Here is an 18,172-nt window from a genome sequence, read left to right as displayed (position 1 = left end):
TATTCCTTTCTACTCCCTGCAAGCATCTGTAAGTTTCTAAAATCACATTTGGTTAATATCACTTTATGGTTGCATTAGCAGGTAATGATAAGCCAAGAACCCTGGGTTCATAAAGCACACCATTCACATAGTCCGACCTGCTTTCTCCTTTATGCGAGTGGATAAACAAACCCAGGCAGCCAATAGCTTAGTGATGCATCTGGACTAGAGGTTATTGTTTGTCTGTTTGTTTGTTTCTAACAAGCCAGGACCACAAGCTGCCTTGAAACAAGGTTTATCATTGGTGTATGAGTATTAGCTTGTTAAATGCCATGAGTCCCCTTCCTGTGTTGTTTACCTGCTTGTGCGAATGTGGTGGGACGCAGCATAAGTAGTTAGGCTGCATGCATGAGCATGCAGCTCTTACTTGGTATGGTTTATTAAGCCAAGGTTCTTGGCTTACCTTCTTATGTGCAAACGCAGCCTTCTTTTTTTTCTTGTCATCAGTGGCTTCACTGAATCCAAATGAGCTCTAAAAGGATGTGATGCTTCTGCCACAATGACGGCTCTTCCATGTTTTAAAATCATAAACAATATTGTTTAAAAAGTGCTAGAGCTTTTATTCTTTAAACAAACATATCCAGGGATTACCATCTAGTTTAGATATTTTTGCATATGCGATATTTTTATATGGGATCTGTATTGGTCTTGTTTTCTGCCCGCCCCCCTCCCAAAATAAAATGGTCTGTGATTGTCTAACTTTAGTGGCTCCATGATATGGAGAGGGCACAGTGGTAAAAACACTGAAAGTCAATATATTAAGAGATGCCCTCTAATATTGATTGACATCTGCCTCAAAATACTTATAGTGTAAGGTGCTCTATATTATAACCTATAATTTTTCAAGTGGAGAAGTACAGTTTAGGCAAGAGGTGAGGAACCTACTCTTCAGATGTTGTTAGACAACAGTTCCCATCGTCCCTGACCCTTGACCAATGCTGGCTTGAGCTGATGGGACTTGGAGTCCAACAACATCTGGAGGGCCTCAGATTTCCCATTTCTGCTGTAAACAATCCCTAAAATGTTGACTTCATACTTTCATTTTTTTCTCTTGAGTGAAGCTGTGAATGACCAGGAGAACAGCTTGATCATTCAGCTTTGTCAATAGGCATATTCACAGAATGCTTCTTGTGTGTGTTCAAAATTTATTGTTTGTTGTGTAGAGAGATGTTGTTGAATTTTACTATCTTGGTTTGTTCTGTTCCAGAGGGTAATAAATACTTCCATATATATTATTTTAAATGTGAACATATAACCATCACATTTACTTTGAAGCTTGTTGATGATCCTTACAAATCATGCTTTATTCATCCGTGTCTCTATAGAAGGAGTATTCTTTCAGTTTCTAGCTCTAGTCAGTAACTACATCTTGACAGTTTAATGAGACAGGTTTTTCCATGTAATCCCATGCTATAACAAGAAAGCTCGCTGAAATATAATAACCGATTATCACCTCCATGTGTTTGCAGCACCTATTTCCTGTTGTTGAATTGAAAACTAAACTACTGTAGCTAAGAAGCGTATTAAGAAGAATAGGATCTGGAAATGTGGATGTGAAATAATATCCTAATTCTGCTGATGCTCTCAGTAATTACACCATATTTTTCTCCTACAGTTTCCTAAGTGGTGGAATACTGTGATTTTAATTGATGCTTTGGCAAGAAACCTGAATAGTTTCTAACTATAGTTTCAAGTGATTTTTTGTTTAGTTTGGTTCTATGTCTACTTTTTAATTTCAAGGTGATTCTGGTGGTTTAAATTGAGTGGTATTTTGATTTTACAGCCCGCCCCCCATGCAAGTGAGAAAACATGTGCCCCTTGTTTTGTATGTAATGCAAGAACTTGGCTTTCTTATAGGTCACTTGCATAATTTTTGAAATGGAACAATCTGACAACTGTAATTGGAATGACCTATTACAAAAGAACCATTATACACATTGACTGCAATCTCACTTTCCCCTGTTTTAGGTCTCCCAAAATCGCAGCTAGCACGATGCTACTCTCTTGCGATGCCCCATCATGCATCATGCCTTGATGTCAGAGTTACCAGGCAACCTGGGTGGAGTGCAGAGTTCCCTTATGGGAAGTTAGGTAAGTGTGAACATGTGCCATATGTATGAAAAATATAATTAACCAAATCTTCTTGAAGGCTAGTGATCTTCATTTGGGCTGTTATGGAAAAGTGGATCTTGGCTGGAATAGACACAATGAATACAAAGTGTTTGGGGCTTTCTACCTCTTTAGGTGGGATGCGGGTGGCGCTGTGGTCTAAACCACTGAGCCTCTTGGGCTTGCCGATCAGAAGGTTGGCAGTTCGAATCCCCGCAGCGGGGTGAGCTCCCGTTGCTCGGTCCCAGCTCCTGCCAACCTAGCAGTTCGAAAGCATGCCAAAAAAGTGCAAGTAAATAAATAGGTACCGCTCCGGTAGGAAGGTAAACGGCGTTTCCGTGCGCTGTTCTGGTTTTGGTGTTCCGTTGCGCCAGAAGCGGCTTAGTTATGCTAGTCACATAACCCAGAAAAACTGTCTGCGGACAAACGCCAGCTCCCTCGGCCTGTAAAGCGAGATGAGCATCACAACCCCAGAGTCGTCTGCAACTGGACTTAACTGTCAGGGGTCCTTTACCTTTACCTTTTACCTCTTTAGGCAGGTAGGAGTTCCAGTTGGATTGGTATCATTTTGTCGGAGTCTTGACAGGACTATAAGGTCTCTGCTGATGCCGTGTTGCAGCTTTTATACTTGCTGTTTGGTGATGTAGTGCTAAATCAGAAGCGCAAGATGTGTACCGAAAAGACTGAGCTTCAGAAAGGTGCAGTCTGGTCAATTGTGACAATGCAAAACTGATATCTTAGATGGGATGCGAGCAGCTAGGCCTTCCCTGGCTTAAGATCAGTGCAGGCCAAGGATACGGTGACATGTTTTCTTCACTGTCAGAGTGAGTCTCAAACGGAGTCCTTTGAGAAACTAAGAAGAAAAAGGGAATTTTACTTTTTAAAGCTTCTGACTAAAATAACCCTTCATACCAGAGAATTGGAAGGTAACCACTGTAATGCCAACTAAAAAAAAACATTGGAACAATGCAGGAAATTACAGGCCTGTTGGTCTGAACAGTCTTTGGTAAATTGGTAGAAAGTATTGCTTCAATTTTAGAATTGTTAAACATGAGAAGAGCAAGCATTTTTGAGAACGAATTGACATTACTCTGCAAAGAGGAAGTCCTCTATAATAATGTTTTCAGAATTGCTTGAGACTGCCAGTAAACATGTATGTTGGTTATATACTTGAGACTCAAAAGCTTTTGACAAAAAGCTGGTGCCGAGGTACGGTATTTTTATTCTAAACATCTGTATGTTTTAAATAAATCTTTATATATATTTAAAGTGCCTTCCATATTAATTTTTTTAATTCTTTGTTTCCACCCCTTTGTTTTTAGAGCCAGTGTGGTGTAGTGGTTAAGAGCGGTAGTCTCGTAATCTGGGGAACCGGGTTCGCGTCCCCGCTCCTCCACATGCAGCTGCTGGGTGACCTTGGGCCAGTCACACTTCTTTGAAGTCTCTCAGCCCCACTCACCTCACAGAGTGTTTGTTGTGGGGGAGGAAGGGAAAAGGAGATTGTTAGCCGCTTTGAGACTCCTGAAGGGGAGTGAAAGGCGGGATATCAAATCCAAACTCTTCTTCTTCTTCTTCTTTAGCTGTTCTTTTATCTGTAAGGTGCCTTGAGTCCCTGTTAGGGGAAAAGGCAGCATATAATAATAATCCTTCATGTGTTGTCCATGTGAATGGGCTTCATGCACTGGAGAGCTGGCAGGGCTGTGCTTCTGCCCCTGCTCCTGCCCCTGCATAGCTTTCTGCCCCTCATCCTCTGAGCCGGGGGAAGTTCCACAGCTCACTGGTAGAACTTAGAATTTGCATCCAGATGGTCCTAAATTCAATCCCTGGCATCTCCAGGTAAGGCTGGAAAAAACCCCTACTTTTTGAAACCGTAGAGGGCCACTGCCAGTTCTTCCTGAGCTACATGAACCAGTGGTCTGACTTTGTGTAAAGTAGCTTCCCCAAGATGCAAGGAAAGAAAAGCCTAATCACTTAGGTTTCACATGATCTGGAATCTGAGTGTTTTAGCTGTTCTGGGATCATCTGGTAATTTACTAAAGAACAGGAAATGAAATGTAGGTGTAGGTGGACAGTTTCTATAACAAAGAGAAGAAGAAGTGAGCAATTTTTAGATATTTGGTTGGTAACAGATTCAAATTAGAACTGGCTCCTAACTAGTAGCCAGTTGTCGTGATTGCTGGAGAATGAAATATTCTGTCTTCGTGCACATCCTTTATCTGAAGGAAAGCGAGGAAGAGACTTAAGCTTGCCATGATATATGTTGTTTGTTGTTTAGTCGTTTAGTCGTGTCTGACTCTTCGTGACCCCATGGACCAGAGCACGCCAGGCACTCCTGTCTTCCACTGCCTCCCGCAGTTTGGTCAAACTCATGCTGGTAGCTTCGAGAACACTGTCCAACCATCTCGTCCTCTGTCGTCCCCTTCTCCTTGTGCCCTCCATCTTTCCCAACATCAGGGTCTTTTCCAGGGAGTCTTCTCATGAGGTGGCCAAAGTACTGGAGCCTCAGCTTCATGATCTGTCCTTCCAGTGAGCACTCAGGGTCGATTTCCTTAAGAATGGAGAGGTTTGATCTTCTTGCAGTCCATGGGACTCTCAAGAGTCTCCTCCAACACCATAATTCAAAAGCACCAATTCTTTGGCGATCAGCCTTCTTTATGGTCCAGCTCTCACTTCCATACATCACTACTGGGAAAATGACATATACTGAGCTGCATTTTGCCATCTTAAGATTGCAGGTCAGGCTGAATGGTGCTGTGTGTGGGGTGCACATACTTAGCCCCCTCCTGCAGCCATCTGCAATGTTCATCATCAAACTACATGTCCAGATAAATGGATCCAGTATCTTGTGCCTAAATAATTATGGGCCCTAGAGTAATGGACAAACGAGGAGGAAAAGTGTTGTCCTCTATTCTTTAACTGCTTCCAAGAGACAAGAGAGTGGTGATGATATACCACCACAGTGCTCTTGTAACTTTCAAGGAATTTCAGGATCTCTTGTTTTGCATCATGCTGGATGTCAGGGAACTGCCATCGGAACAGGGAAGGGAGGTAGAGGGGCTGTTGGGATACAGGGATCCTCCGAAAGTCTTGCGAAGCAGTTCCTCTTCCTGCAGTGGGGAAAGTGACACCTCCAGTGGGGAAGAGGGAAAGGGATCAAGGGATGTTTCCGGGAGCCCCAGCACCGCTCCTGGTCAAGCCAGTCAGGAGGGAAGCACGCCTCTTCCGTTGCCCACCTCACGCAGAGGGTTAAAGCACAAAGAAGGAAGAAAAAGGCTGGGGGTGATGAAGTTCTTATGTTGGGGACAAAACTGGAAAAAGCCACTCCTGGATTCTGCTAGCGATTGAGGCAGACATGAACTTTGGGGTTCTGCACTGTAAATAGTTTTTGCCCCAAATAAAACCTGTAAAGGACAGGTCGGAGTCCTGCCTGGTGCTCGCAAGCAACCACCCCTGCCATCTGACACAACCTATTTTGCTTTTTTGTCTCAGCAATTCTGTGTTCTTGACATTTCTGCCTAAGTTTTGCTCTTGGAACCATACTGTCATGCATCTCTGCACTGACCAACTCATTTAGGTTACTGAATGATAGTTGAAGCATCTTTCTACAAGATTAAAAGAGCTGTTACTTAGGCTACTTTAGGCAGACAGCAAAGACTATATAATGGTAAACCATAGTTTAGTTTTACATCTACAAAGATCAAGCTTGTGTGCCCCCTTCTCCTCTTCTGGCTCAGCCACATTAAGAAGATTGAAAGCATTTGGGTGTCGTCCCCCCCACTATTCGTGGTTTCTTGATATTACTGAACCTTGACAAAGTGTGGTTTATTGAAACAGGCTGACTTCAAATCATAGTCCAGAATGTTGACTTGTTAAAATAAACTATGGTTAACACCAGCCTTACTTCCGAATTCAAACATAGCTGAGAATGGAAGTGGCCAATTCCAGTCATCTTGGCTGCCAGGCTGGAAGAAGAGAGGGGAGTGTATGGGTGCATATACTAAACATAAACCCTTAATTCTGTTTTAGCATTATAGACAGAATCAGTGACAAGAGGAAATCTAAGAAATAGTGCTGAATAGTGCTGAATAGTGAGTGTATCTGTGTGCAGTTTTCCTCAGAAAATGAGAAATGAAAACAGCTAGTCCATCAAAACAATGTGAAGACTATGCTATTTGGGTTTCCTCCTCATTGCCCTCTACCTCCCCATTTCATTGAAACAGTAACTTCATTGAAATTGACATTTGGGTATTCAAAGAATTCATAGTGAATGAAGAACAGCGGCTAAATGTTCCTTAAATAGGCTCCAGCACACAGGGGTGAAATTCTTGCCGTATTCCATCTTGCTTCTTCTTTGATCAGAAACTTGCCCAAGCAATGCTGGTTGAGTCCGCAAACAAGCCATATAGAATGTTCCAGAAAAATTCTATTGCTGATGAATGTTGGGTGAGATACTGGCCATGGTGGCTAGGGCTGACAAAAGTCATAGTCCAAAACATCTGGAGAATACCACATTATTTCCATCAATAATCTTTCAAAGTGAAGGTTAAATCTCTGGTTCCTTAATCTTTGATGCAGTGCTGTCTGATAAAAGTATCAGCCTGGTACCTCATAAGCCAAGTGGTGAGTCCAATAATTTGGAATTGGTTTCTGCACATCCCTCTTGGAATGGATTGGATTGGATGTGTTTATAATAATCTCTGAGCCTATATACATTATTCTGGAGAAATGTTGTTTCATTTATTTGTCTTATCTTTTGTGTGAAATTCCGGGTAGCCCTATATGGGTATCAGTGGGGAAATTCTTGGCATCGTTTGCTTCCTTTCTAGGTTTCCTCTTTCATCTCAGTTCTTATGTTTGTGCTAGTCGCTGCAGTTGCCTTCATCAAGTCTTCCATCTGTGCTCCATTGTTGTGCTCCACTGTCCAGTACCATTCCCCCCTTGTTATGCTTGGCTCACAGGATCACTTCCTTCCCCCACAGCTTGTGAGAGGTGTTCATGTTTTTTAGTTCAGCCTGTTTGTTCCAAGTATCATATTCTGGGGGATTATTTGTGGCAGTCCCAGTTCATCTGCTGTGGAGGCTTTGGGGACTGTTTCCTCGATTCTGTGTTGATGTCCTATTGGCACCTGGGCTCTGCCTCTTCACTTGATATACTAATGTTTTTACAGTGGTACCTTGGTTCCCAAACTCAATCCGTTCTTGAAGTCCAGTCGACTTCCAAAACGTTCGCAAACCAAGGCGTGGCTTCTGATTGGCTGATTGGCTCCGGAAACAATGCCGACAGCCAAAACGGACGTTCAGCTTCCAAAAAATGTTCGCAAACCGGAACACTTACTTCTGGGTTTGTGGTGTTTGGGAGCCAATTTGTTTGGGAGCCAAGCTGTTTGGGAACCAAGGTACCATTGTATTTGTTTGTTTCTTTTAATCCAGATGTGTAGATTGCATTGGGATTTCCTTGATGAAAGGCAGGTTAGAAATTATATCTGTGAATAAAAAAGGTACCAAATTGAGATATATGTTATTTGAGAAGCTATCTTTCAGCCCAAATGGAAAGGTTCATTCCTCCCCTCCCCTTCTTGTTGTTTTTAGGGACAGGAGAAAAAAAAATACCTTCTTTTATACCTGGGTGGTGCCCATTTCTCCCTGTGGTTATAGTTTTCCATCAATCAGTTAGCGGCCGTCACTCTGTGGCAAACAGTCCTCCATCAGCTAACAAACTTCTAGACACTTTGAGGCAGTCAATGATTGCTTTATTACTTTCTATCCTCCTATTCCCAGCCTCTGGCAGTTTAAAGAAGTTTAAATAAATCTATTTTGGGATGGGGGAAGGAGACCTCTTCCTTCATCTGTGCTAACTCAAGTTGTCATCCTGGACATAGGAGCAAAGTTCTAAGATATTAAACAAAGAAAACTGTTTTGAGACTGTCAGATTTAATTTTCCTAATCCCTAACAGTTATAGTGACAATCTCTTGTATTGCTCAGGATTTTGCCTTCCCTGGTACCATGATGAAAGCATCGCCAAATAAAAAACAAACAAACAGTTTTGGAGAGAGATGCTGGATGGAAACAAAATAAATACATAAAAACTAGGAAGTCTAGGAAAATTAAATTGTAGCATACGGTGCTGGTGTATTAAATTTCATGGAAGCAGTTGCTTGATATGCCTTTGAAATACAATTTCATTGATTCGGAAGCTCTTAGAATATTTAATACCACCCTTTTGGTACATGTAAAAAAACCCCAACTCCTTCTTAGTATTGAATCAACAAAAGAGGTGTTCACACATGACATCCAATGAGTGTGCAGCCTGTGTACACAAATAGTGAAGCTGTAAACTTGCACAGTTATTCACATGTAATGCTCAGTGAGCAAACCATCTGGGTACCCAGTAGATGTTCAAAGCCAGTGAACAGTCTTTCACACAGACACATGCACATGGGTAGAGACAGCTTGTACATGGGTTCAGGGTAACATGTGAACAAGCCTAAATGGTCCAATGAAACTGATTTAGTGAGCTTTTGCTTCCTTCAAACCTTATGCTGCAGTTAAAAGGAGGAATCCTAACCAGAGCCATGTTCAAGCATTTTGGGAAAAGATGGTGTAGTATTGGGGAAGGACCCTCTTTTCTCTCACCCCCCCCCCTTTGAGACGTGCCTGTGCTGTGCTATATAGCACTACAGCAGGGTGGGGAATCACTGGCCCTCCAGATGTTCTTGGATTCAAATACCAATTGGCCAGCATGGCCAGTTGTCAAGGATGTGGGTGTTGTAGACCAGCAACATCTGGATGTCCAACATCTGGATTCTTAGCTCTGCTAGAAGGTTCAGGTTTGGAATACTTTTATTGCTATATAGCTGGGTGGTGGTTTAGTTTCGTAGAGTGCAGAAGGAAAACATTTTTCTTCTTCTTGAAGCAGTTTTAATTGATTTTTTTTTAAAAAAAAACCTCCACCCAAATTCTCACAATTTTCCAGAACAGCTACTGTAAGCTCTTCAGGGTTTGAGCAAGTCAGTCTGTTTCCACCCCCTTCTGTACATACGGCACATCTTTGCGAGGTTGGTGGTTGGTGGTTGCAGATTTTATTTTGCACACCCATATAATTAGGGAGTCCCACAAGAATGTAGAAATTATTTGGATGATCCTTCTTTGCTTCCATATCAATAGGCTCTTGATACCAAACTACATTGTTGGAGGCAATGACTGTTTAGGGGCTGATACAGAAAACCAAGGTAGTCCATTCCTATGCTCTTGTTTCAATATGAAAAGACAACTTCTTCCCTGAACTGGACTCCTGTTTCATTTAAAAAACTTCATTATTTGTAAACTATTCTTTACACCCCATACCTATATAGCACAGTATAAAAGTGGATGGTAACAAAAATTAATATATAAGCAGACAGCAAAATCTGCAGCGCAGAAAATAAAATTAATGTGAGGCATGTAAACAAAGCAAGCTATAGACCAGTAATAAATAAGGCATGGAGTAAACTACATAGCTAAGTCAGGGACTGAAATTACAGCTAAGTCAGGGGCTGCTGAACTATCAAGATCCCTCAGTTAATAGACTGCAAGTAAGTAGAAATGTTTTTAAAAAGCATATAGAAGGATATTTATTGCTGCCCTTGAAAGAGTCCAGATTCAGTGCAATTAGTCTAAACAATATTAGAAATGTACATCACCTTTTTATGAAGTGCTTGCTGGACTATGCCCTATTTGGGAGGTCTGTGTTTATTGCAAGGTAATGAAAGCAGCGCCAAAATCAAGTTTTTTCCTTTTCAGCATTCTGTTACATTAAAAATAAATACATAGGTTAATATTTTAAAAGGACATTGAATCAAGGTAATAAATCACCTTTATTTCTTCAGTGAACTCTCTCCCTGAACCGCTTAGTTCAAAAATTTGACTTCACGAAATACTTGAGAATGTTTGTCTGACTTCAGAACCATTAGGCATGATTTCTAGTTGCTAGATTCATTTGTAGAATGTGTTTAACTTGCTGTTGTCCAGAACAATCCCAGTTTAGTTGGGCTCAGTACTAGGCTAGTCCATGGAGTTGTCCTTTGCAAATGGAATGACCAAAACTGGTGCAAAGTGAAAGCTGAAGTTGATTAGCCATGCAAATCTGAAGATTGTATGCTTGCTTGCTGGGTGTGGTCTGCCTTATTTTTCTTGCAGCCAGTGTGGTCTACTGCTTAAAGTATTGGACTAGGACCTTGGAGACCAGGGCTCAAATCGCTACTTGCATGAAGCTCACTGGGTGACCTGCGGTCTGTCACTGTCTCTAAGCCTAACCTACCTCACAAGGTTGCTGTGAGGATTAAACGAGGGAGAGAACCATGTACACTACCTTCAGCTCCACAGAGAAGAAGGTGGGATATATGAAGAGAAGCAACAGTACTGCTATATTCTGCCTTGGTCAAACCACACCTGGAGTCCTGTGTCCAGTTCTGGGCACCACAATTTAAAAGGGATATTGACAAGCTGGAACGTGTGCAGAGAAGGGTGACCAAGATGATCAGGGGCTGGAAACCAAGCCTTATGAGGAAAGGTTGAGGGGCTTGGGTATGTTTAGCCTGGAAAAGAGGAGTCTGGGAAGATGTATGATAGCCTTCTTCAAATATCTAAAGGGCTGTCATGTGGAAAATGGAGCAAGCTTGTTTTCTCCTGTTTGTGGGTAAGACCCAAACCAATGGATTTAAGTTACAAGAAAGGAGATTCCAACTAAACTCCAGGATGAACTCCCCATCACATATTTACTTTAAGGCCACGGTGGGGGAACCTCAGTCACAGAGGCCAAATGTGGACCTCCATGGCCCATGTAGCCCTTGGGGTTCTGTCCAGTTTACACCCACCACCATTGCCCACACTCATACCGTCTTTGAGTGTGTTTGCCTGGTTTTTGCCTCTGACTGGCCTGTGGCCCTCAGAAGGTTGTCCAGATGGGAATGTGGCCCCTGGCCTTAAAAAGGTCCCCTTCCCTTGCTTTAAAGCTTGACGAGTTCTATTATCCTGCAAAGTGGTGAGGAAGGTTTCCCCACACGTTGAGTGCAGATGTTTGTTGAGATATTGCCTTGCCTTTATCTGCTAATTCCAACTATAAAAGCTGTTGCTTGTCCTTGCAGAATAAGAGCATTTTTCTTCATTATAATGAGATGTTATGTTCTATCCTATTCTGGACGTCGCATCTTCTGCACTTGATTCTAATTCTCTCTGTCACGTCTCTGTTGTGTATGCTAACATCTATAACCATAAAATGTAATTTATCTGCAAGATATGGCTAATATTGTGAGAGCAATTCTGGAGTGAAATGATTCTTATTTAGGCTGGTGAAAGATTTGGATGGTTTCTCTTCAAATTAAAGGACAGGTCATGTTCAGAAACAAATTAAATATTAAAGGGAGGAATTACATTGGAGCAGTGCCCAGATTCTAAAACCAGGCTGCCAATAAGCCTATAACCTCTCCTTCTCTTCAGCAAGTTTTAATTCAAATCATACAGTGGAGATATAAAGGGGTAATAGTAGTCACTCAGGATCAAGAGTCCAATTTTCTCCAGCTCCCCATAAGAAATATACAAGCTCTGGTGTTGCGTAGCAACAGGTTAATGTATGGCACTATTTGCACTTAACAATGTTTCCTGCTTTGGGAAGAATTAGGCTGCTGATGGGACTGGTACAAGGGAAAATGATGTCCCTTTGCATGCATTTTGCTGTTTTCTATTCAGTCCACAATGATAGTAAGTGAAGGTCGTCTGTTCAACTTGTTCAAAGTCATAAAATTAATCATTGGTTTCTTTCCAGTTTCTGCTGGTTAGGTGCCCATGTTACTTTACTTTCCCAATAAAGACTGACCCCTTTTGGGGACACACTCCATGCTTTTCATAGATGTAAATTAGGAGACTTCAGTGACTACAGTGGGCTGCAGGAGAAGCCATTCTGCCATCGCTGTATTGAGTGAGTCTGTTGCCACTAAAATAGGTTGGAAAGGGAAGAATGAGCATTCATTAGTCTTGCAAACATTCAGAGCTGTCATCTAGATGTTCCTGAATTCCATGACTAATGGATAATATTTTATATTGGAGATGCTTATAGAGAGCATAACATGTATTTCACTCCCATACTTAAAACAAAGACTGGCTACAGTCATATACACAGTGGTGAGAGCGTAAGCGCTTTAGTTGAGATTCCTGCATTGCAGGGGATTGGACTATATGACTCTCAGAATCCCTTCCAACTCTACAATTCTATTATTCATTATTATTATTATTATTATTATTATTATTATTATTATTATTATTTTATACCCCGTCCATCTGGCTAGGTTTCCCTTGCCACTCTGGGCGGCTTACAGCAAAATATTAAAATACAATAATTCTTCAAATATTAAAAGCTTCCCTAAACAGGGCTGCCTTCAGATGTCTTCTAAAAGTCCGATAGTTGTTTATTTCTTTGACATCTGATGGGAGGGCATTCCACAGGGCGGGCACCACTACTGAGAAGGCCCTCTTCCTGGTTCCCTGTAACCTCACTTCTCGCAGTGAAATACCGCCAGAAGGCCCTTGGAGCTGGACCTCAGTGTCTGGGCTGAACGATGGGGGTGGAGATGCTCCTTCAGGTATACTGGGCCAAGGCTGTTTAGGGCTTGAAAGGTCAGCACCACCATTCTGTGACTTTAACCAATGTTAGGGAATTAAGGTATCCCATCTGTCTGTCTTTTAGGCTCTTTTAAGGTTAGCGGAGGCCCTCTGCATGCAACTTGCTCTTTTCAGCATTGTGGATGACTTGTACATTCCTTATTTCAAGTAAGGGCAATTTTAAAATTTGGTATGGTCTTACAATGTAGAAGTGAGGCCTAGTTTATGCCTAGGCCTAGTGTGAAGTATGGGGCAAGAGCAAAACCAATACTGGATATAAATATTATGGATTCAATTGAACACCTGCATTCATATTCTACTCTTTGTGAAAGGTGGACAGCTCCTATGTGTCACAACATTCCCTTGTCCTAAAGGGTAGACCCAACACTTGCACAACAAGCTAACTTAGACTGAGTTTTGGCATCAATAGAAGGAAATGCCCTTCATCCATACAATCTGGGGCACTCGGTCAGAAAAAAAACTGCATCCAGAAATCAGCGGTGGTGTAGGCTGTGGAAGTTTGGATTTGAATCTGGGATTTGGTTTCAAATAAATGCTCGTTTATTTTATTCTAAAATAAAATGGTAAAAAATGTAAAAAAAAGGACAACCATTCTTATTTCCTCGGTTCCAATGTCACTTAAAAATAATAATAACCTAGTGTTTTATTATAAGTTGCTAGCAAATCATACAACTTGGTCAGTCTGAGGGACTTGAGAACATAAGAAGAGCCCTGCTGAAGCAGGTCAACGGCTTGTCTGGTCCAGCATCCTGTCCTCACAGCGACCAGTCAGATGCCCGTGGGATGCCTGCAAGCAGGACACGAGCACAGCAGCACTCTGCCCACTTTCAGTTCCCAGCAACTGGTATTCAGAGGCATACCGCCTCTGGCAGTGGAGGTTGAACATAGCCATTGTGGCTAGTAGCCCTTGATAGCCTTGTCCTCCATGAATTTGTCTAATTTTATTTTAAAGCCATCCAATTTGCTGGCCATCACCGCCTTCTATGGGAACAAGTTCCATAGTTTAACCATGTGCCAACTTCTCACCACATGGGTGCACATAGATAGTTGGCTGTACGACTGTTGCAGAAAGTTTCTTTTGCTAGATTGAATTTACTTGTTACCCTGTCTTACCAAGTGAAGGATGTCAACTCCCACCCGGAAACCTGTGTCCCTACTGTGGAAGAATGTGTGGATCCAGAATTGGCCTCCTCTGTCACTTACAGACTCAATTGTTAAGACTGTGTTCATGGAAGACAATCTCACTTGGCTATGAGTGGTCGCCAAAGAAGAAGATAGCATATAGTCAACTGAAGGTTATCTTATAGAATTCAGTAGAGTTGGCTTGTTGACTTGTGCTTTTCCTGATGGCTGAGTGGTGGCTTCAGGTTTTTAAACCAATAATAATTATTTTTTGAAGTTTACCAGTTTCTGCTCACCTGACATGAATGTAAAGGTTGGTGGAGATGAGAAGAGGTAGATACTCTGGATGCTGATAATGGAATGGAAAGCTCTTTAGCTTCTTGCAGAAGACTGACAGTGGATGAAAGCCATCATCCAGTTCAGCAAGCTATTTAGAATGAGATGTGGGCATTGGCTCATGATACTAGTGGACGGTTGCGTGACTAAGACTTAATGCAATTGAAAATAATTAGGATCCTTGTCAGTTGTCTTGGCAGCCAAGCCAGGGATGGAATGAGTTCAGGGAAACTGTTCTCTAAGAGGCTAGTCTATCCAAGTCAGGATTGAGGCATAATGACAGCTACTTCTAAGAATCTTCTCTGCCTTGAAAAAGAATTCTTCTGTAACTAAACTGGGTTTTTGAAGAAATGTGGTCCAGGATTATTTAAAACAGCTGATTGAATTAACATATAATCCACAGTGTTCACCTGGGACTAACTATTCAAACTCATAAGGGTGGTTGAATAGCATTGCTTTCAATTGCCAGGTACACTTTCTATGCACTCCAGTAAGTAGATAAACCTAGATATAGCTCTATAGATTTGGTTGGCTTTATAATTTTTCAGTAATTCGTTCATACACATGCTTGTGTGCATAGTAATTAAATCTCTTGCAATGTCTCAGGATGGGCAGATTGCTTGCTTCAGTTTTATAGGGTTTTTTAATTTTAAAAAAGAATGTATTGTTTTAAGGAAATGGATCTCATTGACAGATTATAAAGTCATAGCAGTTGTGTCTAAGGGTGACTTACAGTGTTGCCCACTAGGAGAACAGTTTTCTGTTTGTCATTCCTAGCTCCTGGCTCTGATCTAACACTGTGTATAAACCCCAGGTCAGATGCTTTGTGATTAGTTAGTATACTTGGGGTGGGGGAAGGGATTGGACAAATACCAAATTAGAAATATTTCCATAGGAAATAATGGAAATCATGGACTCGTTATGTGAACACTTGCCTAATGAATGATTTCCATAAGTGGGGACTGTGTGTATATGCAATCTACAAGTGACAGCACTGTCTGCACATAAGAAGGATGTATTGGTAGCCTTATGGTACCCCATAGATTAGAGAGATAAAAAGAAAGTTAAGAAAAAGTTCTGGGTGGGGGAAAACTCCAAACAGCCTCATGGGTTGGGCAGAAAGTGGAAAACAAGGGGAGGGGATTTGGAATGGCATATCCTGGAAGAGGGCCTGGCTGAAATTCTGAATAGGAGCACTCCACATGTGCAATGCCACACTTTCTTATATAAGTGCTGAACAAGTCTTATTGTGATGAAAACAGCAATGTTAAAAACTGTAATCCTACGAAGTCCAAATGTTAGCAGCCGCCCCTTCATGTGTATGCAAAATGTTAGCAGCCGCCTACAAGATGTGAAGTGGGCCTTAGCAATCATTCCTCACTTCATTACAGTGAGTAATAGTAGATGCCCTCCTCCCTACTACCAGAAAGTGCTGCTCGTATCTTTATATAGACAGTCTTTTTAAAAAGAGGAAATAAATTGTGCATCCTCTGTGCCACTCCCTAGTAGGGCTAGACTATATCTGGTTTTCAACATCACGATATATCACCAGCTAAATATCACAATATCTTCATACATCATGATATCTGTGGCGGCAGAGGGCCTTGCTGGGCCTCCCACGGTGGCGGAGGTTGCGCCGCACTTCGCAGCAGCAGAGGGTCTTGCGCCTCCCCTCAGTGGCAGAGGGTCCCGCCATGCTTCCCCATGGCGGTGGAGGGTGCACTGTGCCTCCCTACTGCAGAGGGCATTGACGAGGCTCCCCAAGGCGGTGGAGGGCCTTAAAATGTAAGGAAGTAGTAGATTTTTAAAAAATATTAAATAACGTTCCATATAATATATTTAATAGATTTTCAGCTAATTTAAGAGTAGTTTAAGTGATTTACTAGTCAAGTTGCATCTGCTTCCCCACTCACAGGTCTAAGTGGAATCTATGCATGCATAAGCCCCACTGAGTTCAACTAAACTTACTTCTACTTTCCTGGGAGTAAGCCTCTTTGAATTCAGTAGGGCTTGCTTGTGAGTAGACACGCATTTGCTTGCGCTGCTTCCTGAAAAGCACCCTCCCCATCATTCTCACATAGTACCCAGCCTGCCATTTCAGCATAAGGCAGCCAGCTAAATCTTCTCCCCTACATTCCCCCCCAACAGAAGCCCCCGCTCCCCAATGGCCCTCATCCCACCAATCTCTCCCTTTTAATCAAAGGGAGGGAGGGCAAGCAAACAAAAAGATACAGTGGTACCTCGGGTTACATACGCTTCAGGTTACAGACTCCGCTAACTCAGAAATAGTACCTCGGGTTAAGAACTTTGCTTCATGATGAGAACAGAAATCGTGCTCTAGTGGCGCAGCGGCAGCAGGAGGCCCCATTAGCTAAAGTGGTGCTTCAGGTTAAGAATAGTTTCAGGTTAAGTACAGACCTCTGGAACGAATTAAGTACTTAACCCTGTAGTCCACTGTAGTCTCCTTTAAATAAATAAAACCCTTCCTTTTCTAATAGGGAGGAAAGCTATTTAGGGGGAACCAACAACATAAACACCAGCAGAAAACAAAAACAAAAATTCTTTCCCCTCTTTTTTTCTAAAAGAAAGAAGTGCTTTCCAATTCTTTGTTTATGTTTTTTGTTCACTTTGCCACTGGATCTTTGATTGTCTAGCTGTGGGGGGTTTCTCCTATCTTGTTAGTGGGCTCTGCATAATTAGCAGCAAAGCTGTAGACACTGTGCCTGCAAATTATCTGCAAAGTATCTGTAAAGTATTGGTTCAGCTGAGCTACCTCCTGGGAAGTTGTTAAGTGGCCACCTTTTCTCCACCAGTATATTGCCTTGTTGAAGCACTTCTCCTGATGTTCCTTCAACGCTGGTATTCAACGATATGGCACAGTCCTTCTCCCTAGTTAGTCGCTCTTTCTTTGGCAGTAGCTATGCCGTGTAATTGTTCACTTATCACATTTTCCTTCTCCTGACCACAAGCCAAGTTCTACAATGTCGGCGAATGTGAAAACACATTTTGGTGAAATGAATGTTAAATCCATAATTGCTTGACAAGATGATAAATTGAACACTAAATTTTCCTGGCTATGGCTTTTTCATTATCTACCATGGACTGGCTGTTTACTGTAGCATAAAGTTTAGCGATGTGTTCTTGAAAACTGACACATTATTATTATTATTATTATTATTATTATTATTATTATTATTATTTAAACAACAGAACAAATTTATTTTGCATTTTGTTTTCATTTGTGTTTTCATAGATCAAGAAAAAAATGTAGCATCCTAAATTTGGCCAAAAATAGGATTATGCCTTGTTGCCAACAATGTTCTGGTGGGATTGAGCTATAAATCCAGTTTTGGATGGTGTTTTCAAGATAATAAAAGCTTATTTTTTTCCAACTGCTCCCGAAATACACATGTACACTCTTTATGAGGCATAAAAACAGAAGTTGTTTCTAGCAATATGGAAGAATCTGTGTTTTAATGAATATCTTGTAGGGAACACTGGTTGGTATAAGGAAAACACAGTTGTGTGCCTATATTATATGATACTTCATATTTCCATTTAGGAATCTGTTTCTTCTTGAAAGTCATGCTTGCTTAACTACAGCCAGTTACTTAATATACATGCTTTGCCCCTTACAGTGTTTCACCTATACTTAAGTGCAGTGCTTTTTTTCTAAAAAAAATATTTAGGGGTACACTCATTTTCCTACTCACATTGAAATACTGCCCCTCAATGAGGCCAAACTTAGATTCATAAAATGTTTAGGGGTACGTGTACCCCTGCGTCCCCCCCAGAAAAAAGCACTACTTAAGTGAGTGTGACATAATAGCTAAAATCTTTGGAACAGATATTGGCATGGGAATTCTGAAACTGAGCCTCAACATGTTTCAGTGTGTGCTTGTTTTCGTGACTG

General features: G+C 41.6%; 1 protein-coding gene across 1 annotated transcript in view; it reads left to right on the top strand.

Moving 5' to 3' along the window:
* Nucleotides 1–18,172, top strand: part of KIAA1217 (KIAA1217 ortholog) — a 295,639-nt gene that overhangs the window by 20,760 nt on the left and 256,707 nt on the right. Inside the window, 1 exon segment of the mRNA XM_028751294.2 lies at nucleotides 2,008–2,130. Coding sequence (XP_028607127.2) covers nucleotides 2,008–2,130 — 123 coding nt within the window.

This window comes from Podarcis muralis, chromosome 12 (genome assembly GCF_964188315.1).
Source record: "Podarcis muralis chromosome 12, rPodMur119.hap1.1, whole genome shotgun sequence".
NCBI classification, from domain to species: Eukaryota; Metazoa; Chordata; class Lepidosauria; order Squamata; family Lacertidae; genus Podarcis; species Podarcis muralis.
This window is presented reverse-complemented; position numbering and strand designations above follow the sequence as displayed.